This window comes from Hippocampus bargibanti, linkage group LG20 (assembly GCF_051943395.1).
Source record: "Hippocampus bargibanti isolate YZ-2025 linkage group LG20, ASM5194339v1, whole genome shotgun sequence".
In the NCBI taxonomy this organism is placed as follows: Eukaryota; Metazoa; Chordata; class Actinopteri; order Syngnathiformes; family Syngnathidae; genus Hippocampus; species Hippocampus bargibanti.
The window spans coordinates 4,848,555-4,875,180 of NC_142753.1; the positions used below are offsets into that span (position 1 = coordinate 4,848,555).

At 42.5% G+C, this 26,626-nt stretch overlaps 3 protein-coding genes and 2 long non-coding RNA genes across 6 annotated transcripts in view; 3 read left to right on the forward strand and 2 right to left on the reverse strand.

Moving 5' to 3' along the window:
* Window positions 1-2,399: 2,399 nt before the first annotated feature.
* Window positions 2,400-5,567, forward strand: LOC148882768 (uncharacterized). Its single transcript, XR_016113483.1, has 3 exons — window positions 2,400-2,466; window positions 2,544-2,673; window positions 3,526-5,567. It is a non-coding gene; the product is annotated as an uncharacterized LOC148882768 (long non-coding RNA).
* Window positions 5,568-5,602: 35 nt separating this feature from the next.
* On the forward strand, window positions 5,603-16,443 carry LOC148882769 (uncharacterized). Its single transcript, XR_016113482.1, has 5 exons — window positions 5,603-5,761; window positions 7,642-7,822; window positions 8,360-8,444; window positions 15,701-15,807; window positions 15,889-16,443. It is a non-coding gene; the product is annotated as an uncharacterized LOC148882769 (long non-coding RNA).
* Window positions 6,418-13,879, reverse strand: LOC148882770 (CMP-N-acetylneuraminate-beta-galactosamide-alpha-2,3-sialyltransferase 1-like). The gene is made up of 6 exons (XM_088987044.1): window positions 13,629-13,879; window positions 12,740-12,936; window positions 12,508-12,675; window positions 12,334-12,379; window positions 12,041-12,160; window positions 6,418-7,534 (listed from the first exon to the last, which is right to left on the reverse strand). Exons 1-6 carry the CDS (start codon window positions 13,869-13,871, stop codon window positions 7,367-7,369), a joined length of 942 nt encoding a protein of 313 aa, XP_088843170.1. The 5' UTR covers window positions 13,872-13,879; the 3' UTR covers window positions 6,418-7,366.
* A 154-nt stretch (window positions 16,444-16,597) lies between the features above and the next one.
* On the reverse strand, window positions 16,598-24,736 carry LOC148882771 (CMP-N-acetylneuraminate-beta-galactosamide-alpha-2,3-sialyltransferase 1-like). Its single transcript, XM_088987043.1, has 7 exons — window positions 24,588-24,736; window positions 21,510-21,761; window positions 20,609-20,805; window positions 20,377-20,544; window positions 20,203-20,248; window positions 19,910-20,029; window positions 16,598-18,184 (listed from the first exon to the last, which is right to left on the reverse strand). Exons 2-7 carry the CDS (start codon window positions 21,750-21,752, stop codon window positions 18,017-18,019), a joined length of 942 nt encoding a protein of 313 aa, XP_088843169.1. The 5' UTR covers window positions 21,753-21,761; window positions 24,588-24,736; the 3' UTR covers window positions 16,598-18,016.
* LOC148882772 (CMP-N-acetylneuraminate-beta-galactosamide-alpha-2,3-sialyltransferase 1-like) overlaps window positions 18,192-26,626 on the forward strand; it is a 58,392-nt gene continuing 49,957 nt past the window's right edge. For both annotated transcript variants that reach the window (XM_088987040.1, XM_088987038.1), the window contains exon 1: window positions 18,192-18,624. The gene's annotated coding sequence lies outside the window, so the exon portion shown is untranslated. The remainder of the gene's footprint in view (window positions 18,625-26,626) is intronic.

The window sequence follows — 26,626 nt, forward strand, 5'->3', positions numbered from 1 at the left end:
GCAAAAATGTGTTCACTCCATTGCCAGGGTTTTTGTCATTTTCACTCAAATTGCAGGAACATTTGAAGTTTAGTACTACATAAACATTCAATTCAGCATAAGAAACCTTAGACTCTCTTCTTTCATCAGAAAAAAAGAGTTAATTCCTAAGTTATACTGAACTACAAATGGGGGTGGCTGTACAAAATACAACGCAATACATACATATTGGTTTATATAGCGCTTTAACAACAGTTGAAGCTGGAACGAAGTGCTAACTGGCTTACATGGGGAAAAAAAAGGGAAATGCTGCCCCTTGTGGCAGGAAATAAACATTGCCAGAGTTCTGGCCAGCACTTTGTCGGCACCCAAGCATGAAAAAAGAATACCCAAACTCAGCTCAAGCTGGAACAAAGTGCTAACTTGAAAAAAAGGGAAATCAGGGGCATGATTTCCGTTTTTGTACAAAATACAATGCAATACATAAACATTGGTTTATGTAGCGCTTTAACAACAGTTGAAGCTGGAACAAAGTGCTAACGTGCTAACATAGGAAAAAAAGATAAATGCTACCCCTTGTGGAAGGGAAAAAACACTGCCAGACGCCTGGCCAGTTCTTTATCGGCACCCCAGCATGAAAAAAGCAAACCCAAACTCATCTCAAGCTGGAACAAAGTGCTCACTTGGGAAAAAAAGGGAAATCATGCCCCTTTGTGTTAGGGAAAAAAAACAATGCCAGATGTCTGGCCAGTGCTTTATCGGCATCAAAACAAGAAAAAAAAAAAAACAAATTCGAACAACACATTTGCTCTACATCATATTTTCAATTTCCGAATAAATTCGTGAATGGCAGTGAATGAGTTAACAAGTGTTTTCAGAAAATTATTTTGGAAAAAAAATCCGTCATATATGCTCCTTTTACAGAGTGAAATCTATTTTTCACCTGCTAAAATCCCATTTTTTTATTGCGCCCTTTGCACTTCAGATACCTTTGCTGCACTTTTAACTCCAAGTTTGTTGAGTAGTATTGCAGCATGAGCATGTTATGCGTGTGTGTGTGTTTATGCGTGTGCGTGTGTGTGTGTGTGTGTGTGTGTGCGTGTGTGTGTGTGTGTGTGTGCGTGTGTGTGTGTGTGTGTGTGTGTGTGTGTGTGTGTGTGTGTGTGTGTGTGTGTGTGTGTGTGTGTGTGTGTGTGATGACCTTGGCCAAACGCCGGGTGCCATTGATTTGTTTACCTGTGCACCCGCTGACAGTTTCTCATTAGGTTTCTTTTGCACAACATTTCTCAGGCAACGGACAAGTGTGTGCACGTCAAAGGCGACCATGCGTGATCAATGTAACTGATGGATGGGCCGTGGCAGTATTGCGCCCAATAGCGGCTTAATGGTGCCGATTAGTCGCCTCGGCATGTGATTGGTAATTTGTGTGTGTGTGTGTGGGGGGGGGGGGGGGTGCACGTGGGATGGTGAAGGAGGCTTTTGGTTTTGATGCGTTAGTCCGAAAATATTCTGTGAGTCCTGGAATTGTGTTTTTCTACTTTCTTTCCTTTCCTCTTCCTTTCATAACTGCTGCAGTGAAATGTAAATGTATCCACGGCAACACTATTAAAGGTAAATTCAATCCAATCAATGCAATTCAAGTGACAATGACAATAACCCTGGCACTGGATTGGACATATTTTTGCACATTGTCTGGGAGTGAATGAGTTAATTTTATCGCTTTGATTCTCACATTTGTATTCTGTCCTAACGCAACAAACATTTTAAATCGGAACTGTTGTGAAGGTAATTGCGGGGATTGATAGCGACGTTGACACAGAGACAACATGGTGCCAAAACGACTTCAAATCTGCCCGTGACTCGACACAACATGTCTTTATTTGTAATTTATTTATTTATTTCGATATTTTTTTTTGGGCCACACAAAGGGTCGAAAGTAGGGTCTTCTTGACGGGTCGTCTCTCCGAGCTGTTCCAGGAGCTGTCAGGAGGCTCTTAGGCCCGGACCGCCTCTTTCTGCTCCCCATTAGAACTGTCAGCTCCACTCAACAATGGCCTTTAATCACGTCAAATATCATTTCATACGCCAAATCCTCAGCGAAAGACAAAAAGCGCATCAAGTAACCCCTCAACCCTGCTATCAAACAGAAAAAAAGCATGTCATCAAAACCCATGATGGAGAAACGCGTGTTGGATGTATTTATTTTTTTTTTTTTTGAATGAAAGATTCATTTTACACATGATTTGGTTTTCCGGGTTTTTGAGTTTCACATTTAGAATTCAAGTACAAACCAAAAAAAACTGTCAAACTGTACTCATAAATGTTTTTGTGCTATTTTAACTCATTCAGTGACAGAGGTTAGTCAAATAGACGGCTATTCAAATGTGGCATTCGCTTCTATCGATTAATCTTTTGGGCATTTGGGAAGCTGAGTCCGTGTGAATGACACTTGACTTTTGAACAGACTACTATCGACTCGTCAGCACGGTGGGGGAGCAGATGTTTACTGTTGAGAACTGGAGCTCCTTCACCTCTCTTACACCTCTTGGGTCTCTATTCCAAAGGCTCCAGTACTTGGCGGCAAATTCTCTTTGGGCCTAAAGCGACAACGTCACCCGAGCTGAGGTGGGCCGGCTGGCTTCGGACTCAATGGCCATCGATTTGACCAGTAGAGACACGGTGTCCCGGGGAGGGGTAAGCAGATACACCTCATTGCCTCCAACAATCCTTCCAACCCCTGTAGGGACAGGTCGCGGTAAATGAATAGTGTGCTTGCAGCGACTGGATATTGTTAATGGATTTGCTATCGATGGAGTGAAATAACATGAGTCGCTTCAGTCGTACTTAACACAAAACATAAATCCTCCAAGAGCAATCTGATTCGAGGCGCGTTGGAAGTGAGTTGTCACCAGCTTGAGGATGGCCGGGATCTTGGCCAGATTTGCATTAGATTGGGAATGTCGCTTTTTGGACTGAAGTGATTAAATAAATGAACATTTTGTTTAAAACAGGTTTGCACATTAAAAATGCTTCACTTTGCTTCTCATTTTCTTCTTCAATTCACACAAATACACTCCATGATGCATTTTGGTTATATTTTCTCAAAATGTAATAAAAAAAGGCAATATGACCCCCACTTGCCTCTCCGTGACCTCTACCTTACCAATGTATTATAGTTCTAAAATAGTAACAAATTGGTGACAGTGGAACAAAATCAGAGATGTATAATAAGATAGCTATCTGGCTATCTAGCTGGCTATCTGGCTGGCTACTTAGATGGCTATCTATTTGCTGTCTATTAGCTATCTATCTAGCTAGCTGGCTATCTAGCTAGCTTTCTATTTTAGTTATTATTATTAGTTAGGGTTGAGTGAACGCTGGCGTGTGTGGCTGCGGCTGCTCACCCACAGAAAAAAAAAAACTTATCCTGTGACTGTAAAGTGACTTTGAGAGTTTTGAAAGGCACTTCTAAATGAAATGTATTATTATTATTATTATTATTATTATTATCTCATCTCATTTTCCGTACCGCTTATTCCTCATTAGGGTCGCGGGAGCCTATCTCAGCTGTCTTCGGGCACGAGGCGGGGGACACCCTGAAGTGGTTGCCAGCCAATCACATGGCACACAAAGACATACAACAGTCACTCTCACACTCACACCTAGGGAAAATTTGGAGTGGTCAATCTGCCTGCCATGCATGTTTTTGGAGTGTGGGAGGAAACCGGAGGACCCGGAGAAAACCCACACGGGTCTGGGGAGAACATGCAAACTCCACACAGGGAGGCCGGACCGGGACGCGAACCGGCGACCTCTGCACTGTGAAGCCGGTGTGCTAACCACTCTACTACCGGGCCGCCCTATTATTATTATTATTATTATTATTATTATTATTATTATTATTATTATTATTATTATTATTATTATTATTATTATTATTATTATTATTATTATAACTTGCAGAGATTATTGTAAAAAGGATCATTTGAAGATGTGAACGCCTGCCAAGATTAATAAAACAAATGCATATTGCACATTAGCGTTTTTGTAATCATAACGTGGAGAGCGTTTTCACTTTGAGGAATATCATGATTGATACTGTATATTTCAAGGGAATTTGTGCAAATGTGTTTTTATTCAGCGGGAATGCGCTGCCTGAATAAATTCGTAGTATAAAAAAGTAACTCTCAGTTTCAAAAAGGTGGGAGAAAAAAAACCACAATCCCTCTGATTTTTGAGCTGACGGAACAAATCTTAAACGTTGCAATTGCTGCTAAATCTCTTCAGATGTGACAAGGGGTGCATGTTACACTTCAATGCGCCCAGAAAATCAGTTTACCTTGTAATAGCTCCGGGCAATTTCAGACCACAAAGAACGACGAGTGAATCAATTTTCCTGGTTAGGTTATAGATGGATTTTCTACACCGGGGCTTTTCACAAGTACAATTGAAGATATGTCATGTGTCGTATGAAGAAATCTTGAGAGAAAGCAGATATACAAAGTGCACTTCACATTCCAACTGATCCCAATGGATGCGTTTATTAATCATGCCTTGCGATCTACATGATTGTCAAGATCATGCTGACGATAAAAAAGTCTTCAATCGACGCCAATACATCCCGTCACGATGAGAACAGTTCAAGTCTGCCCTCTGGTGGACACATTTTGCCATGCTCGAAAACAGTTCAATTGAGGTCATGTCTATTTACCTGACAATGAAATTTACCCTGTACATTCAATTAACCCGTTTGTCAGTCAATATACGCTTGAGCAAGGCGGTGAGTTCCACACGTACAAATACTCCTCTCAGGTAAGTAATGAGCTCGAGCAAAGGAAATAAGGAGGTCAACCTGTCCAAAAAAAAGATAGAAAAAGACGACAAGGTGTTCTAATTAAATCCTAAATGAAGCTAACGGATGCATAAATTGTTCAAGATGTCAAAAAATGATGGTAATCATATGACACCCACGCCTTAAAATCATGCTGAAGGCGGACGATTCTTTTTGGACTCAGGTGACAATGTCAAAATGATGTGAATGAAAAATAATGCCGCACTGCTGGAGTGACATTCCGAATTAGACATGATTTTGCCTTCCATTCGGAGCACATGGTTTGGACATATATGTAATCTGTTTTGCACACTTGTTTTCATGGATGGACTGACTGTAATCATTTTGCATAGAAGCAACTAAAAATCATGTGCAATTTGTGAAAAAAAATGGGCAGAATGAAAGAGCAAATTTATCCCCGATTTACGAACTATTAAAAAAAAACACCCGTACTATCGCCAACATTGTTTTCGATCTTTTGTTTGTGTCACTTCCTGTTTAGGTTTTAACGTAAATTGTAACTTTGACCACTGTTTATTTTTTTACATTTTATGGGTGCTAGTTTTTGTTTGTACACATTTTTTAGGATATCACTCAATATTTATCAACAAAACGACGTGTTGAAAAGAACTATAAAAGTATGTATTTGTATCAGTTTTATTCTTTTATTTCTCTAATCCAATCAAGGCGGTAGTGGGCGGGGCTATGTTGCCATGACAATGACGTCAATGTTGGTGTCGAGTAACTATAAGGTCAAAATAAAGGCAAGTGAATCGAAGATTGTAGAGTGCGTGCGCGCATGTGTGTCTCTGTGTGTTTTTGTGAGGGGGGGGGGGGGGAAACAACAGGTTGCCCCCGAAGTGTACGTGACGTATCCACATTGACTTTTAAAAATAACACCTGTCCCGGATGAACGTCGACTCGACGGAGTGAGGCTTTTTACTCAGCCTGGTAAGTAGATGTCGGATAGCAGAATGTTAGGGTGACGGAGAAGCTAGTCGAAGCTTGCTATTTAGCTTAGCGCAAGCTAACAGTTTGATTTTTGCATCTCTAAACGGTCGTTTGGTGCAATAAAGTTACTTTTGACCATTCACCCCTTGCGAGGGGAGTCTCGCCAACTGATGACGTATTTAAAAGGCGACAGGGTGTGCGTTGAAGTGACCTTTTGAGCTGTTTCGGGGTTGCATTTGACACTCGCGTTTTGGCCTTTGAACAAGTGTTATCCAGCTGTGTCCGTTCGGTGACATCACTGCGCGATACTTTGCTCTTACGTCACAAAATATTTGCCTTCATGGCGTCTAACAAATTTGTTTTCACGTTTGTAAATACGCAAAGGTCACGCAGTCGTAGCTGCCAAGGTGACAGACAAGCGCTTGCAACGACGCCAGTGGGTCACAATCAAAATTAACGGTGGAAAATATATAGCATTTATAAAATAGAAACTTTTTGAAAATATATTTATTTCCACATTACCATCTTGAGGGGGGTAGGTTGTATTTATTCTTGACATTATGACATCAACATATTTGTGTTGGAATAGTCTGCCTTTTTTTCTTGCTAATTCAAGGTGCACCAAGTAGTGGAGGGGCTGTAAACATCCCCGACTGGAAGCTGTCTTTCCAACTGAGCCTCCAGTCTGATGTTTGCTGTCTCCAGCTACTTCCAGCCTCCTACTCCAAGGATGAAGACGACTGTACCTATCAAATCCGGGCTCAATTCATGTAAACATCCTACACTCAGCTAGAATCCACTTCAGTGGCTGAGGGAAGGTTGTTTACGTGCGCTGGCTTGGAACTACAACCACAAGAACCACCAGAGCAAGTAACACCTCCTAAAAGGCTTGTGTCGCACTACTGTGAATGTGTAATCCTTGTCTATGTGTATCTTTCTTGGGGTTAAAATGAAGTTACACTTGCCAAGAACTACCGGTAAATGGCAGCACAACGCTTATTATAAATGCTCATGGTAACGCATCGAGAGCTATTGTACCACCTTGATAGTTTTTATATTTATATGGGTGTTAGTAAAGGGTGAGTAAAAGATGAATCCACATCTTGTTTTTTTCCATGGAACTTTTATTGGCAAAGAGACTTCACCACTTGGATTTTCAGTGTAAACAGTTAATTTAACTATGTTTCCACTTGAGGCGAGAGCTTCCTCCTTTGTGGATATTTTTTTTCAAAAGCAGTTCATTCACATTTGAGCTGGCATTCTAGAAAGGCATTGTTCACTTATATGAAATGTTTGTGATTCTGTTTTAACCTTGCGTTCAACTCTTTGGGAGTCCTCGCTATTGAAACAAATAAAATGCACTTCCTAAATTTGCACTATCAAACAACATGTTTGTTTTGAATATAAATCCCCGTAAGAAAACTGGTATTGCAATTAAAGGCATACAAAAATAACAAGTACATATACAAATATATGCATTCAATCTTTTTGATGGAGAATTATCTCTTATTCAATCATATTTGGTTCATATTTCGAATGATTTTCCAAAGAAGCACTTGCAGAACAATCAAAAATAGACCCAATGAAGCAAGATTCCAATGTACGTTAAAGTCCTTGAAAAAAACGAATGATTTGCTTCTGATTCAACTCCTGAATGAGCTCATACTCCCGCACGCCAGGATGGAGTCCAGTTCCCAGTCTTTTGTTCCACAGGATCTCAAAATAATGGCTCCAATTTCCATCTCTGTCAGCACCAAACCCAAAAATACTCACCTGGTGGAAGAAAAAACACAATTTTAAAATTAAAGGAATGCCTATTTTTGTTATGATATGCCTCCGTAGCATTGATAATGGTCCCCAATCCTCCACTCCATTTGTAGTTTGTACAGGAGCACTGTGTAGCCAACGCCAAAGGTGGAACCGAAGTACGCGACTTAACATAATAGTCGGGCCTTTAAGTGCGCTGCACCATTGGAAAAAGACGGCTGAGAACACGAGAACCCCCCATCAAAAAAGCTCTCGCAAAATTATCACGACGACGAGTGAAATTATATTGTCAAGGTAAGACCACAACACAAAACCAAGCAAGACTTCAGCGACGTGTGCATATTGTGTAATTCCTCTTCACTGTGAAAGTTTAAAACAATAAAATGGGCGGGGTGAATTGCATCCAACAGGAAAAATAAATGAAATTATGCAGACGCTGATAAACAACCAGATGATGCTAATGAGTGGACACGAAGCAGCAAAGAAATAAACACAGAGGAAGATCCTGAGAATGAGGAAGCTAAGATTTAGAATATATGTACTTCCACAAGCACTGGAACGTCAAGTGTGTAATTGAAACGAACACGATCCCGTCCTGTGTATGCGCGCGCAACTTTTTAAAATACACATAAACGTTTATTTTTTATGTGTATTGAACAGGAACAGTACGTAAGATATTGCATGTAAAACATTTTGCTTAAGTAATAATAATACATTTTATTTGTAAGTGTCTTTCAAAAGTGTATTTACAATTTTAGTCCCCGGTCTAGCTCGATAATGTATTCATTGACATTTACCGATTACAACAAATTAATTAATTCAATGCCACAGGCATCAGAAAATGCAAAAGAAGACCCTGAAAACGAGGAAGCTGAGACTGAGAATAGATGTACATCTACAAGAACTGGACTATCAGGTATGTAATTAAATTGAGTTTTTCCACATAAAATCTTGTGGAAACATCTCAGGTTCACTATGAATGATGATATATCAGCGAGCATTGTCTAGGTCGTAGACACTTTTATCTATCCATCTACCCATCCATCCGCCCATCTGTGCATACGTCCATCTATCCATCTATGCTTTCCTTTCCATAAAATAAAACATCCTTAAAGGTGCCGCTAGGGGGAGCCACATTCCTATATGTATTGATATAGATCAGGGGTCTTAAACTCGCGGCCCGCGGGCCATCTGCTGCCCCCAAAATAATATTTTGCGGCCCGCCGTGATATGAAAGATTAATGTTAGTGCGGCCCTCATGATTGATATGAATGAAACTCATGTGTGGAGCTGAACAAACCACGGTGGGGTAAAAGGCTCTGAAAGGTGGCACATCGGTCAGGCTGTCCAGTGCTTCGCTCACTCATTCATTCAGCTGGGTGGAGAAGAAGCCGTGAGGCCGACGACTCCACTCAGCTCCTATAGTCCTCCACTGCTCTCAGCTCAGAAATGAAGAAGGCGATGTGATTTATGATCCGGCCTGTGCCGTGTCAGTAGCCATGTCCATCCGGGCCGATCGCGCTCAGAGAGCTGCTGTGTGTTTGTTCTTACTTGTTATCGGCACGTCGCGAGTGAAACTGAAACTTAACAGTAACTGCGTCTAGCAGCAAGAAGTAGGCAAGAGAAGCCATGTTTAGGACAGTTCATGTTCAAGATTTTATTTATGTTAAGCCTCACCCAGACTCTGCCTACAGTGGCCCCCGGGTAAATTGAGTTTGAGACCCTTGATATAGATATTTTTAAAATTAAAAAAATCCTTAAACGTGTATATACTGTAGATTGATATCGATACTGCTACTAACTGCTATTAGTGGAACAAGCCAGGTATGGGATGTGGCCCCCTTTTAGTAGTATGCTGAAACTCTCCATCCATCCATCCATCTTCTACCGCTTATCCGGGGTCGGGTCGCGGGGGCAGCGGCTTCAGTAAGGAAGCCCAGACTTCCCTCTCCCCAGCCACTTCTTCTAGCTCGTCCTGGCGGATCCCGAGGCGTTCCCATGCCAGCTGGGAGACATAGTCTCTCCAGCGTTTTCTGGGTCGTCCCCGGGGTCTCCTGCCAGTGGGGCATGCTCGGAACACCTCACGAGGGAGGCGTCCCGGGGGCATCCCAATCAGATGCCCGAGCCACCTCATCTGGCTCCTCTCGATGTGGAGGAGAAGCGGCTCGACTTTGAGCCCCTCCCGGATGACCGAGCTTCTCACCTTATCTCTAAGGGAGAGCCCGGACACCCGACGGAGAAAGCTCATTTCGGCCGCTTGCATCCGGGATCTCGTTCTTTCGGACACGACCCATAGCTCATGACCATAGATGAGGGTTGGGACGTAGATCGACCGGTAGATTGAGAGGTTTGCTTTGTGTCCGCATCACAGCAGACCGGTTTACGACGTCTCGAGTCGAGGTCAGCAGCGCCCCACACTCACTGTACACAGTGTTAGTGGTGCACTGCTTTCCCCTCCTGAGACGCCGGATGGTGGACCAGAATTTCCTCGAAGCGGTCCGGAAGTCGGCTTCCATGGCCTCACCGAACTCTTCCCATGCCCGTGTTTTTGCCTCGGCGACCACCGAGGCTGTATTCCGCTTGGCAGATCGATACCTGTCAGCTGTCTCAGGAGTCCCACAGGCTATATAGGCCCGATAGGACTCCTTCTTCAGCTTTATGGCATCCCTTACTACTGGTGTCCACCAGCGAGTACGGGGGTTGCCGCCACGACAGGCACCAACCACTTTACGGCCACAACTCTGATTTGCCGCCTCAGCAAGGGAGGTACGGAACATGGTCCATTGTTCACATGAACATGGGGAACATGGTCTCAATGTTCCCCACCTCCCCCGGGACATGTGTATAGTTCTGCCGGAGGTGGGAGTTGAAACTCCTTCTGACAGGGGATTCAGCCAGACGTTCCCAACACACCCTCACAACACGTTTGGGTTGGACTGGCATCTTTCCCCAACAACTATAAAGTCAATCAGCGGACTGCGACCAAGGGTGTCCTGGTGCCACGTGCACATATGGACACCTTTATGTTTGAATAAAGTGTTTGTTATAGACAATCCGTGTCGAGCACAGAAGTCCAATAACAAAACACCACTCCTGTTCTGATCGGGGGGCCGTTCCTCCCAATCACGCCCCTCCAGGTCACACTGTCATTACCCACATGAGCATTGAAATCGCCCAGCAGAACAAGGGAGTCCCCAGGGGGGGGCGCTCTCCAGCACACCCCCTAAGGTCTCCAAAAAGGATGGGTACACTGAACTGCTGTTTGGTGCATATGCACAGACAACAGTCAGAACCCGTCCCCCCACCCGAAGACCCTTTCGTCTACCGGGGTGAATCCCAACGTATAGGCGGCGAGTCGGGGGGCAATAAGTATGCCGACACCTGCTCTACGCCTCTCACCGTGGGCAACTCCGGAGTGGAAGAGAGTCCAACCCCTTTCGAGAGGGCTGGTACCGGAACCCAGGCTGTGTGTGGAGGCAAGCCCAACTATGTCTAGTCGGAACTTTTCGACCTCGTGCACCAGCTCAGGCTCCTTCCCTGTAAGAGAGGTGACATTCCACGTCCCAAGAGCTAGCTTCTGCAGTCGAGGGTCGGACCGCCAGGGTCCCCGCCTTTGGCTGCTGCCCAGCTCACAGTGCACCCGACCCCTCTGGCCCCTCCCATGGGTGGTGAGCCCTTGAGAAGGGGGACCCACGTTTCCTCTTCGGGCTGAGCCCGACCGAGCCCCATGGGTGTAGGCCCGGCCACCAGGCGCTCGCCAACGAGCCCCATCTCCAGGCCTGGCTCCAGAGAGGGGCCCCGGCGACCCGCGTCCGGGCAAGGGAAAACCAGATCCATTTTTCTTTCTCTTCATCCGGGGTCTTCTGAGTCATACTTTGTCTGGTCCCTCACCCAGGACCTGTTTGCCATGGGTGACCCTACCAGGGGCGTAAAGCCCCAGACAACCTAGCTCCTAGGATCATTGGGACACACAAACCCCTCCACCACGGTAAGGTGACGACTCATGGAGAGTCGTCACTGAAACTCTCATTCGTATTTATTATATTAATGTGTATTATCATTGACAATTTTGGTAAAGGTTTCTTCCCTCCACAAACGTGTTTTTTAGGTCGTCTTTTTCAACGACCACATTTTCCGTTGTATAAGGCGCACCTCCAATGAATGATGTATTTTCAAACCTTTTCCATACACAGTATAAGGCGCACCTTCAATGAATGAAAAAAAGTTTTCCAAATATGATATATAAATAAATAGAGTTTTCCATATAAATGGCACACCACATTATGAGGTGCTACAGTAGAGGCTGGAGTTATGCAATACTTCTAGGGGAAATGGAGTCAGTGGCTGGTGACAGTCATAAGACCTGTTGTGGCTCAATATTACTTGACATGTAAGGCACACCTGCGTATAAAGCGCAGGGTCATCTTTTGAAGAAAATCAAGGCTTTTAGGTGCGCCTTATACACTGAAAAATATGGTATATTTCCTAACCTGATAAACACAAGGCACCTACCTCGTCACATATTTGCAAGCTGAGCACCACGGTCATGAAGCCAGTGGATGGGTAGTGGCCTTGTTTGTTCAGCCACATTTCATGGACATATTTCATGAATCCCGGGTTGATGATCATCACCTGTTGCAAGTAAAACATTCAGAAACATAAACGAAGGAGAACTGTATCAAAATATAACAGATATAGTTGCTGTATGTCATCATCTTTTTGACTGCTTTATTTCCTGTATATGATAGTGTGTGATAATCGACATTCCATTTTCAATTCAGTTCACAGTCTTCGGTCAGACTCACCAAGTCCTTGTTGGCAATCCGTTTTGGGTTCTCCTGACCGTTTTCTCTGTTCAAGTTAAATAAGATAAAAAAAGTCTGTAACAGCCTGAAGAGACCACATGGATCCCGGTGATCGGATTTGGACACCTCACTCGTAAATTGCAAGAGGCAATGAGTTTCAATGGCAACACGTACCGTGGTTCAAACTTCCTGAGCAACCAAAGCAAGTCATTTATTTTGAAGGGAAAGAACACGAGACGAGTGCTGTTGTCCAAATTGATGGCGCTCTCGGGGTACATGACGTGAAGAGTTGTCTTAGTGCCAACGTCTGATTCGTAGCCCTTTGTGCGTCCGTGGTTCATTCTACACGAATCACGATTGTCAAGCGGGTAAAGTCGAGCAGGCCTTTCGCTAAAGACTACGTTACCTGATTATGATGTTATGTTGATCAATCAGAGGTCCGTAATGCGATCCATTTAGATTACCCGAATTGCCCACCACCGCACACGTCCTGCAGCGGTCGGGCGATTGCGGCTCAAGTAGTGGGCGGCTTGGAAAGATGGCAAACAGTTTGTCGACCGTTTCATTGAAAAATGTAAAGGGGCGCTGTTCCAGCTGCAATTTCTGCAAAATACGACATCATAAATGAGAAGAAGTGACATGAGGATACGTCTGTGTAAGCTCTCAGTCGTACAGGAGTGGTCCATCGATGAGAAGGTTTCTTCAGCCGTCATCTGTACTTTTTGAAGGTTTCGGACGTTTCGCCTCCTTTCCAAGAGGCTTCGTCAGCGAACTAAAGTCTGACTGGTCGTATCGGCCCTATTTATATATCCCTAATGTCCAGACATGGCGCCGCCGGACACAGCTATGATAGGTCCCTACTATCAGGTTGGGGGGAGCAGAGGACCACTCCCTGTGGCCTCACTGATTGTTCCTACATTCCTGACAAACGACTGGCCTATTTGCCCCACTCCCACCGGTGGGAGTGGGGCAAATAAATAGGGCCGATACGACCAGTCAGACTTTAGTTCGCTGACGAAGCCTCTTGGATACGAGGTGAAACTTCCGAAACCTTCAAAAAGTACAGATGACGGCTGAAGAAACCTTCTCATCGATGACATGAGGATAGAAAAGTCAAAGTCTTGAGTTGACCTCTGAAGGTCAGCTGTTTTTGTGTCGGTCCCAGTGACACAATTCCAATTTTTCAACATATGCTAATGTTAACCAGACTCCTCCGATCTACCGAGTAAATGTTAGATTGACATTACGGAAAATATGACAGGAGACAAAAACATTGGTGATGAAATGGATACTACCTTCCACCAGTTGAAATCATTCTCCGACGTTGGGCTTGGTATGGACAAAAACGGTTTTGGTGATGCCCCCATTTGCATTGTAAAGCCATTCTCCCCATCAGTCAAACATTTCGCGCAGTTGCATTTACGCAACTTCCACGAATACAAGTTTGGTAGATTCCATTTAGATTTACAGAACCAACCGGCAGCAGTCAAACACAAGACCAGAAACAGGACCCTTTTTTTTCTCGCTGCGCGCAGCATCCTGTGGGCCTGCGGGAGACAATAAGCGAAAACATGACGACTTGGGATAGAATATTCCATCATACAAAACCACTCCGTTACACACAAAAAGCATCCCTTGACATTTCAACACATTCATTTAAAAAAAAAAGATGCAGATTGTTTTTCAGCATTTTTGACCACGACATTCATCAAGGAGGAGACTATCTGAGCGGTTGCACCTTTTCGGCAGCATGAATATGCCAGTACTGTTTTTCAATGGGAGGAATGTCGGTGCCACTCGACTGCCATCGCTGGACAGCTCTGGGGCCATTGTGCTTTTTTGCGCCTGTAATGGGCAGCATCTTCACAGCCCCGCTTTGTTCAGCGGAAAGGTCGGTGCTATTGGACAGTCTGCGGCTGGATGGATGCATGGGTTGAGGAGCCCGCGATAAGAATAAAGGAGCGCCAGCGCAGAGCGCCAACGCGTATGTGGAACTGTTGCGGCTTGGAATTGAAGCAGATTTATGTGGGACAGGAGATGTGAGACGATCTCTTTTTGTCAATGGATGCTACAGCTGCGTGTTTGCTTTCAACATTTAGCTTGAAGTCGACGTGCACGTTCCACCATGTTGTCCCTGATCCACTGGTGGAAAGACGCTTTGATCCTCTCCTCTTTCATCCAGAACTGCTTAATGTCATCACAAAGAGGGTACAGCAAGTCCGAAAGACACTCTCTGTGTCTTTGTTTTGTCATATTGTCTCTGTGCTGTCATATTATTTGTTTTTGAGTTTTTTGTTCTTTTGACTTCAAGACGGCGTCGCGAGAGTGGCTGCCTTTCCAGCAGCTCATGTGTTTTGTTTTTCTACTTTCATTCCTTTCATCACTTTGCTGCTGTGCAATGTAAATTTCTCCACTGTGAGACTAATAAAGGCAAATCCTATGCAATACAATCACTAAAGTTTACTCAATTATCATGCTTTCTGGACGAAAACCGCTTGACAATGTACATCTCCTTTGTGATACAGTAAGTATTCTCTCATTAGAAACCCTGTCAAAGGGAAATTCCTTAACCCCCCCCCCAAAAAATCTGATGGATTATTTTTTTTACCACTAAATGATAGCAAAGACCGATTCCCTCCAATGGAAATGCCAATATCCGGAATAAAGAGTTACAATTCATACAAAATTATGTAATTTCATGCTCGATATACTGAAAAAAAGTTGTGCCGTTCCGCCATTTTTCTTGCCGGTAACGTAGTTACGGCTACCTGCGCAGAGGATGATGCGCAGTAGGATGGGAAATTCCTGGGTTAAATTCCTTCACAATATATTTTGCTATTTTATAACTTCTTTTGTTATCGATGTTGATGTTCTTTTCCTTTCGGCTTTTCCCTTCAAGGGGTCGCCACAGCGAATCAGTAACCTCCATCTTCAGAGGTATGATACGCATGTTTGTTTTGGCCCAGCTTTTACCTCTGTATTTATCCGGGCTTGGGACCGGCACAGGAAGACTTATGTCCCTTTGTGGCTACAGAACAAGCCACTTGCTTTTTGTACAGTAGTGAAGTGAAAAATAAACTTGAAATAAAAACGTCTTTACACTTTTTAATGACTATTTGATAACATTATATATTTATTTATGTTTATACATAACACGTGCATTCCACCATACATTTATTTACACGTTCATGCAGCACGTGCATTATCATAAATCCCCACATAAGGAAATTCTGTTCTAAAGAGAATTCGGCTAACGCAAACGCAATTCCTTATGAGAGAATACCTATTGTATTTTCACACATGTACTGTATGTACACTGGATGTATATCTAAAAATGTCGTTCAAACCTGTTTTTGGATGTGTGCAGCTGAGGATTAAATGAGCGCAAAGAAAAACAAGACAGCCTTTCAAATCTGGAGCCGCTTGACTTGGAGAATTTTGAAAGACAAGACCCCTCCTCTCAAGTGGGCAAGGGTATGACTAAAACTGCATACACCTTGAGACGACCAACGGAACAGAAATGTATCTGCTTTGATCCTCTCCTCTTTCATCTAGAACTGCTTCATGTCATCACAAAGAGGGTACAGCTCGTCAAGAAGCTCTGAGGAGCCTGATGACGATTCCCCCATAATTTAAATGAGCAATGTTGGAAGAAGAAGACATCTAAGAAAGGTTAGAGAGGAACTCACCAAGACTGAACTTTGGGTATCAACCTGAAAGAATCGTCCAAAATTGTATCAACTTGTATCAACTCCAAAATGGAAAGTTTCGAACTGGTGCGGGCCAGGTCGTGCAGGCAAATGCTTCGAGAAAAACTGAAACGTGGGTGTTAAACGATCTGGGCAGGAAGTCAGGAGGAGTGACGAGAAGAAAATAAAATAAAATAAAAGCCAATTATTTTTTGAAATACCCATCATCATGTCTTGATAATAATGCCAAACCGGCAGCCATTTTTAAGCATTTTGGATTGGATTGGACTGGACTGAAGCATTTTGGCCTATGTGGTTGTTTTTGGTCACTATTATTCGGGCAATTCTCTTTGCAATTGGATGTCCTGATGCTCTTTGCTCCTTTGTGGTTGTTGCATTTTATTATGAAAGCTCTCGGGTCCCCAAGGTGTATGCTTTTTGTCTGCAGCTTGATTCACACACGCACGCACGCACACACACACACACGCACACACACACACACGCACACACACACACACACACACACACACACACACACACACACACACACACACACACACACACACACACACACACACACACACACACACACACGTATTTATATGGGTGTTAGTAAAGGGTGAGTAAAAGATGAATCCACATCTTGTTTTTTCCACGGAACTTTTATTGGCAGACACTTCACCACTTGGATTTTCACAGTGTAAACAGTTAATTTAACTATGTTTCCACTTGAGGCGAGAGCTTCCTCCTTTGTAGATATTTTTTTTCAAAATCAGTTCATTCACATTTGAGCTGGCATTCTAGAAAGGCATTGTTCACTTCTATGAACTGTTTGTTTGTGATTGTCTGTTTTAACCTTGCGTTCAACTCTTTGGGAGTCCTCGCTATTGAAACAAATAACATGCACAAAAGTACATGTACAAATACAGTGAGACCTCAACTTACAAACACCTCAATTTACAAACTTTTCGTCTTGCAAACGTCAAATTTATGAAAATTAAACCTGATAATAAGCACTATTTTCATAATACACACCCACCACGGCTGGCGGAGTGATCTTCGGCGGAAGCACACGACCGAACAGCACCAGAGGTTACGTTACCAACAGTCCTTATGGAAGGTGACTCTCCTTCCATAAGCCATCAACGACCATCAAAAAGGTAAATAAAACTTTATTTTACAGCACAGTTTATTTCTTTAATTACAGTCCTCATGTAATGCGCCTCTCTTTCCAAACAGCAATTCCCTTTGGCCTCCAACGCCATTCCATCAAGCCATAAATGACCATCACAAATGTAAATAAAGTGACTTTATGATACAATTCAGTGTATTGCTTTCATTACAATACAATAGCACATTTATTATACATAGAATAAGGTATGTTGTGTGTAGTTTTAAGGCTTATTTAGTTGAAAAGTATATTTTATGGAAACCCGGGAACGGATTATTCCCATTTTAATGGTTTCCTATGGTTTGAGTTACACACTTTTCGCCTTACACCATGGGTAAAGTCATTTTTTGCCGCGGGCCACATTGGAGGTATGGTTTCCTCCCGAGGGCCGTTATGACTTTGGGGAAGCCATTAGAATGTTTAATCCGATCCACATATTACATATAGAGCACACAACAAATGAATGAATAACTAGTTATCAAATCTGAAGTCAAGAATAATGACTGTTATTGTGGTTTATATCCAAAAATATGACATTTTGGTTAAGAATTTAGCAAGCATCATGGAATTTCATGCGTTTGATTTGCTTTCGCGGGCCGAAAAAATTGACGTGGCGGGCCGGATTTGGCCCGCGGGCCTTGACTTTGACACCTGTGCCTTACACACTCTGTCTGGGAACCAATTAAGTTCGTAAGTTGAGTTCTCACTGTATATGCATTCAATCTTTTTGATGGAGAAATATCTCTTTGAATAAATGATTTTCCAAAGAAGCACTTGCAGAACAATCAAAAATAGACCCAATGAAGCAAGATTCCAACGTACGTTAAAGTCCTGGAAAAAAACGAATGATTTGCTTCTGATTCAACTCCTGAATGACCTCATACTCCCGCACGCCAGGATGGGGTCCAGTTCTCAGTCTTTTGTTCTTCAGGATCTCGAAATAATGGCTCCAATTTCCATCTCTGTCAGCACCAAACCCAAAAATACTCACCTGGTGGAAGAAAAAAAAACACAATTTTAAAATTAAAGGAATGCCTATTTTTGTTATGATATTCCTCCGTAGCATTGATAATGGTCCCCCGTACCTCCACTCGATTTGTAGTTTGTACAGGAGCACTGTGTCGCCAACGCCAAAGGTGGAACCAAAGTACGCGACTTAACATAATAGTCGGGCCTTTAAGTGCGCTGTACCAAATTTTGCTTAAGTAATAATAATAATACATTTTATTTGTAAGTGTCTTTCAAAAGTGTATTTGCAATTTTAGTCCCCGGTCTAGCTCGATAATGTATTCATTGACATTTACCGATTACAACAAATGAATACATTAATGAATTCAATGCCACAGGCATCAGAAAATGCAAAAGATGACCCTGAAAACGAGGAAGCTGAGACTGAGAATAGATGTACATCTACAAGAACTGGACTATCAGGTATGTAATTAAATTGAGTTTTCCACAAAATCTCGTGGAAACATCTCAGGTTCACTATAAATGATGATATATCAAGCGAGCATTGTCTAGGTCCTAGATACTTTTATCTATCCATCTATCCATCCGTCCGCCCATCCATCCATCGGTCCATCTGTTCATCCATCCATCGGTCCATCTGTGCATCCATCCATCTACCCATCGATTCTTTCCTTTCCAACACTACTGCTACTAACTGCTATAGTGGAACAAGCCAGGTATGGGATGTGGCCCCTTCTGGTGGTATGCTGAAGCACTCATTCGTATTTATTATATTAATACAGTGAGACCTCAATTTACGAACTTAATTGGCTCCCGGACAGAGTGTGTAAGGCGAAAAGTGTGTATCTCAAAAAAAAAAGTTCCCATAGGAACCCATTACAATGGGAATAATCCGTTCCCGGGTTTCCATTAAATATACTTTTCAACTAAATAAGCCTTAAAACTACACACAACATACCTTATTCTATGTATAATAAATGTGCTGTTGTATTGTAATGAAAGCAATACACTGAATTGTATCATAAAGTCACCTTATTTACATTTGTGATGGTCATTTATGGCTTGATGGAATGGCGTTGGAGGTCAAAGGGAATTGCTGTTTGGAAAGAGAGGCGCATTACATGACGACTGTAATTAAAGAAATTAACTGTGCTGTAAAATAAAGTTTTATTTACCTTTTTGATGGTCGTTGATGGCTTATGGAAGGAGAGTCACCTTCCATAAGGACTGTTGGTAACGTAACCTCTGGTGCTGTTAGGTCGTGTCCTTCCGCCAAAGATCACTCCGCCAGCCGTGGTGGGTGTGTATTATGAAAATAGTGCTTATTATAAGGTTTAATTTTCATAAATTTGACGTTTGTAAGACGAAAAGTTTGTAAGTTGAGGTCTCACTGTATGTATTATCATTGACAATTTTGGTTAAGGTTTCTTCCCTCCACAAACGTGTTTTTTTGTCATCTTTTTCAACTACCACATTTTCCGGTGGATAAGGCGCACCTACAATGAATGGTGTATTTTCAAACCTTTTCCATATACAGTATAAGGCGCACCTTCAATGAATGAAAAAATCACAATGACTGCTGACAGTCATTGCGAGACCTGTTGTGGCTCAATATTACTTGACATGTAAGGCGCACCTGCATATAAAGCGCAGGGTCATCTTTTGAGGAAAATCAAGGCTTTTAGGTGCGCCTTATACACTGAAAAATATGGTATATTTCCTAACCTGATAAACACAAGGCACCTACCTCGTCACATATTTGCAAACTGAGCACCACGGTCATGAAGCCAGTGGATGGGTAGTGGCCTTGTTTGTTCAGCCACATTTCATGGGCATATTTCATGAATCCCGGGTTGATGATCATCAACTGTTGCAAGTAAAACATTCAGAGACATAAACGAAGGAGAACTGTATCAAAATACAACAGATATAGTTGCTGTATGTCATCATCTTTTTGACTGCTTTACTTCCTGTATATGATAGTGTGTGATAATCGACATTCCATTTTCAATTCAGTTCACAGTCTTCGGTCAGACTCACCAAGTCCTTGTTGGCAATCCGTTTTGGGTTCTCCTGACCGTTTTCTCTGTTCAAGTTAAATAAGATAAAAAAAGTCTGTAACAGCCTGAAGAGACCACATGGATCCCGGTGATCGGATTTGGACACCTCACTCGTAAATTGCAAGAGGCAATGAGTTTCAATGGCAACACGTACCGTGGTTCAAACTTCCTGAGCAACCAAAGCAAGTCATTTATTTTGAAGGGAAAGAACACGAGACGAGTGCTGTTGTCCAAATTGATGGCGCTCTCGGGGTACATGACGTGAAGAGTTGTCTTAGTGCCGACGTCTGATTCGTAGCCCTTTGTGCGTCCGTGGTTCATTCTACACGAATCACGATTGTCAAGCGGGGAAAGTCGAGCAGGCCTTTCGCTAAAGACTACGTTACCTGATTATGATGTTATGTTGATCAATCAGAGGTCCGTAATGCGATCCCTTTAGATTACCCGAATTGCCCACCACCGCACACGTCCTGCAGCGGTCGGGCGATTGCGGCTCAAGTAGTGGGGGGCTTGGAAAGATGGCAAACAGTTTGTCGACCGTTTCATTGAAAAATGTAAAGGGGCGCTGTTCCAGCTGCAATTTCTGCAAAATACGACATCATAAATGAGAAGAAGTGACATTAGGATACGTCTGTGTAAGCTCTCAGTCGTACAGGAGTGGTCCATCGATGAGAAGGTTTCTTCAGCCGTCATCTGTACTTTTTGAAGGTTTCGGACGTTTCGCCTCCTTTCCAAGAGGCTTCGTCAGCGAACTAAAGTCTGACTGGTCGTATCGGCCCTATTTATATATCCCTAATGTCCAGACATGGCGCCGCCGGACACAGCTATGATAGGTCCCTACTATCAGGTTGGGGGGAGCAGAGGACCACTCCCTGTGGCCCCACTGATTGTTCCTACATTCCTGACTAACGACTGGCCTATTTGCTATTTGCCCCACTCCCACCGGTGGGAGTGGGGCAAATAAATAAATAGGGCCGATACGACCAGTCAGACTTTAGTTCGCTGACGAAGCCTCTTGGATACAAGGTGAAACTTCCGAAACCTTCAAAAAGTACAGATGACGGCTGAAGAAACCTTCTCATCGATGACATGAGGATAGAAAAGTCAAAGTCTTGAGTTGACCTCTGAAGGTCAGCTGTTTTTGTGTCGGTCCCAGTGACACAATTCCAATGTTTCAACATATGCTAATGTTAACCAGACTCCTCCGATCTACCGAGTAAATGTTAGATTGACATGATGGAAAATATGATCAGAGACAAAAACATCAGTGATAAAATGGACATCTACCTTCCACCAGTTGAAATCATTCTCCGACGTTGGGCTTGGTATGGACAAAAACGGTTTTGGTGATGCACCCATTTGCATTGTAAAGCCATTCTCCCCATCGGTCAAACATTTAGGGCAGTTGCATGCACGCAACTCCCACGAATACAAGTTTGGTAGATTCCATTTGGATTTACAGAACAAACCGGCAGCAGTCAAACACAAGATCAGAAGCAGGACCCTGTTTTTCCCCGCTGCGCACAACATCACGTGGGCCTGCGGGACACAATAAGCGAAAACATGATTACTTGCGACAGAATAGTCCATCATACAAAACCTCTGCGTCACACACAATGAGCATCCATTGACATTTTCACACATTCATTTCAAAAAAAGATTTATCTGTAACATTTTAATGGGTTAAGTTTGTACTCGCATCAAAATTGCGCAACATGTGCTCCTCAAGGCTCCATCTTAGGTCGACAATGTATCCCTTTCTGGATTTCAGTTCTTGCATGTTAAAGTGACATTTGCTAATAAATAAGCCTTTATCGCTAGAGTTGACTCAATTCTCATGCTTTCTGGACGAAAACCGCTTGACAATGTACATCTCCTTTGTGATACAGTAAGTATTAGCTTGGCTTGGATTTGCCTTTATTAGTCTCACAGGGGAGAAATTTACATTTCACAGCAGCAAAGTGATGAAAATAATGATAGTAGAAAAACAAAATACATGAGCTGCTGGAAAGGCAGCCACTCTCGCAGCGCCGTCTTGAAGTCAAAAGAGCAAAAAAAAACTAAATAACAAATCATGACAGCACAAAGACACAGAGAGTCATTCATTCTGAAACACTTTCTGTACATCAGGGGTGTCAAAGTCAATTTTGTGCTGCGGGCCACATTGTAGTTATGGTTTCCTCTCGAGGGCCGTTATGAATTTGGGGAACCCATTAGAATGTATATGTCTCCTCAAATATTACATATAGAGCACACAGCAAATTAATGAATAACTCGTTTTCAAATCTGAAGTCAAGAATAATGACTTTTATTGTGGTTGACGTCCAAAAATATGACATTTTGGCTCAGATTTTAGCAATCATCATGGAATTTAACAAGTTTGATTTGCTTTTGCAGGCCGAAAAAAATGATGTGGCGGGCCGGATTTGGCCCGTGGGCCTTGACTTTGACACCTGTGCTGTACATGAAGCAGTTCTCGATGAAAGAGGAGAGATTCTCTCATAAGAAACTCTGTCAAAGGGAAATTCCTTAATCCGAAAAAAAATCTAATGTGTTATTTTTTTTTACCACTAAATGATAGCAAAGACTGATTCCCTCCAATGGAAATTCCGATATCCGGAATACAGAATTACAATTCATGCAAAATTATGTAATTTCATGCTCGATATACTGAAAAAAAAGTTGTCCCGTTCCACCATTTTTCTTGCCGGTAACATGGTTACGGCGACCTGCGCAGAGGATGATCCGCGATAGGATGGGAAATTCCACATTATTTTCAAGATGTACTGTATTGTTATGTTCATTCACAATATATTTTGCTATTTTATTACTTCTTTTGTTCTAGATGTTGATAACATTATATATTTATTTATGTTTATACATAACACATGCATTCCACCATACATTTATTTACACGTTATTATAAATCCCCACATAAGGAAATTCTGTTCTAAAGAGAATTCGGCTAACGCAAACGCGATTCCTTATGAGAGAATACCTATTGTATTTTCACACATGTACTGTACACTGGATGTATATCTAAAAATGTCGTTCAAACCTGTTTTTGGATGTGTGCAGTTGAGGATTAAATGAGCACAAAGAAAAACAAGAAAGCCTTTCAAATCTGGAGCTGCTTGACTTGGAGAATTTTGAAAGACAAGATCAGTGGATGTATGGGTCAACCCCTCCTCTCAAGTGGGGAAGGGAATGACCAAAACCGCATACACCTTGAGACGACCAATGGAACAGAAATGTATCTGTACTGGGACTCTAAAAATGTGATCATAGACAGACTTGAAGGAGTTTATTTCAATTCTCAAATATTTTATTTTAGAATATTTGGATTTTGGCCTCTGAGGTTGTTTATGTCACTATTATTCCGGCAATTCTCTTCGCAATCGGATGTCCTGATGCTCTTGGCTCCTTTGGGGTTGTTGCATTTTATTATGAAAGCTCTCAGGTCCCCAAGGTGTATGCTTTTCGTCTGCTTCCTGCTGCATATATATACACACACACACACACATATATATATATATATATATATATATATATATATATATATATATATATATATATATATATATATATATATATCTCCTCGTCTCACCCACCATGGGTGGTGTCTGTCCCCATTTCAGCTCGGGTCCTCTACGTGAGGCCAGGAAGCTTGAGGGTTCTGCGCAGTAGCCGTGCTGTTCCCAGCACTGCGCTTTTCTGGACCGAGATATCCGATGTTGTTCCCGGGATCTGTTGCAACCACTCGGCGAGTTTGGGGGTCACTGCCCCAAGTGCTCCGACCACCACAGGCACGACTGTCACCTTTACCTTCCAGGCTCTCTCCAGCTCCTCTCTGAGCCCTTGGTATTTCTCGATTTGTATCGAGAAATACATACATATATATATATATATATATATATATATATATATATATATATATATATATATATATATATATATATATATATATATATATATATATATATATATGTGTGTATGTGTGTGTGTGTATACACACACACACACACAATTCCCAAAAATGCACTGATGTGAATATTTATTTTCCAAAAGTAGTTGCGTGGCTCAAAATATCTCACATTTTAAAATGTATTTCTTTATTTTTTGCTCTCAAATAAAAGGACAGATGACACTTTTCTTTTGTATGCAGTCAAACCAAGGAAGCGGTTGAACCGTGTTCAAGTCAATTTGGGATTTGGGACCGGGATAAAAGTAATCGAAACCCATTTTACATCCAGATTGTCTATTTGGGTACATGATTACTGTCAATGCCTTGCACTTCTTATGTCATATTCACATCAACGTAGTCATTTGATCCATACAATTATTTCTTAAAAACCCTGCGCTTACCTGCCACAGAGATGAGATGTGAATCGGCGTGGTCAAGAGTGACAGAAAGGGATAAGAATCAGGTAGAACAGGTAACTGCCGCGAAGGGGAGGGTTGGGGAGGTGCTGGCTTTTGTCATCCAACAAAATAAACCACATCGTCAGATAGCATCAATACGGCTTTACACTCCCATTCATTTGTCATAAGGCAAGAAAGTGTTGTGACCGTCGGCGCCTTTACTTTTTCTCTTGCTTTCTCACTGTCTCCTCTCTCCTGTGTCTTCTGCATTCAGCCTTGGACTCTGTAGTTACTTTGTATTTTTTTCCCTCTGGAACAATCGTAGTCGTCTCCAGGTTTCACGTTAAAGTGGGTGTGGGTATCATGCGTCAGCCATGATGAATTTCAAAATAACAGCAGATGATGTCATGTTATCTCAGCGTTCATCTCCTTTTGCTGTATTTACCCGACATATCACGAAACATGAAAAACACTTAACATTTAATTTAAACATTTACCATTCTCATGAAGCTAGCGAATCAAGCCGAGAGAAATTCCAAGCGTAACATGAGGAGTATTAGTGAAGTCATGAAATCCGACATTTGCAAAAAAACAAAACTGGCTCCTCAGCCGAACACCCTCACCAGGGTCAAATAACAATGCAAATGTGAAGCTCGGTTTTGAATGTCATCCAAGAACAATCCAACTAATCTTGTCTTCGTGACATCAAAAGGCTCTCAATGTTCAATGTCTTCATTTGAAAACCGCAAACAATTAGCCTCTGGATGCATTATTGTATTGTCACAAGTCGTTTTGGAATTTGTGCCCTATAGCGGCAAAATAATTGTCACCAGGCATGGAGTTACTTAACTTGGAGGCGGCGCAGTCCGACACGCAGGTCCGGCTTCATTAGTTTACTGCCGCCAGATTCCGCCCAAGTTTGAAATCTGGAAGCTGCCAAAACCCGAAGTTAAACCCACGGGAAAATCTTAGCCACACTCGAAAAAAAGCGACCTTTTTATTGATAAGGACGCACATATGTGAAATAGATGGTGTTGGTATTTTATCATCCTCCCCAGATGATGTGTTTCCACCACCCTGCGGTATTCCTCAATAATTTTTCTGTTTTTCGCGCATTCACGGCCAACGATGAGGTACTTTTTTGTTACGCAATTATCTACACTGGTGTCACCTCTGGATATAAAAAAATAACCCCTATTGGATTGGATTGGATTAGCCTCTATTAGCCTCGCAGCAGAGATAAATTTACATTTCACAGCAGCAAAGTGATGAAAGGAAGAGAAAAGGAAAGAAAGAAATAGAAAAACAAAATACAGGAGCGCCTGTAAATGCATCCACTCTCACGGCACCATTTTGAAGTCAAAACAACAACAAAAAATCAACTGAATAATATGACACAACATAAAAGACACAGACAGTCATTTAGTCTGAAGCACTTCCTGCACCCTCTTTGTTGTAAGAAGCAGTTCTAGATGAAAGAGGAGGGGGATCAACACTTCCTTTTCACCAGTGGATCAGGGACATCATGGTGGAACGTGCACGTCTGCTATTAGCTAAATGTTGAAAGCAAACATGACGAAAAGAGATTGTCTCACATCTCCCGCCCCACGTAAATCCGCTTCAATTCCAAGCCGCGACAGCTCTACATACACATCTGTACTGACGCCCCTTTCTTCTCATCCTCCTTGCTGAATGTCGTGACTAAAAATGCTGAAAAACAATCCGTATCCATTCCACATGACGCACAACAACTTAAAAGTGACAAAAGAAAACACATAAGCAACCGGCTGCCTACTTGGGCGCCATCTTGGACTTCTATCTTTTCTTTTCGTGTCATTTTTGCTCAACGTTTGGAATTCTATCTTGCGTGTGCCACCCTAGCCCATTTTTGACGTTTTGTGGCAGTTGAGTGGCAACCGATGACCTCTGTGTGTCATAAGTCTGTGCGTCGTAACGCGACATTCTTGAATACGGCGAATGGTCACGGTCAAAGCTCTGGAATTGTTTGGAGAGATACAATGAAGACTGCGCCCCGGGTGTGT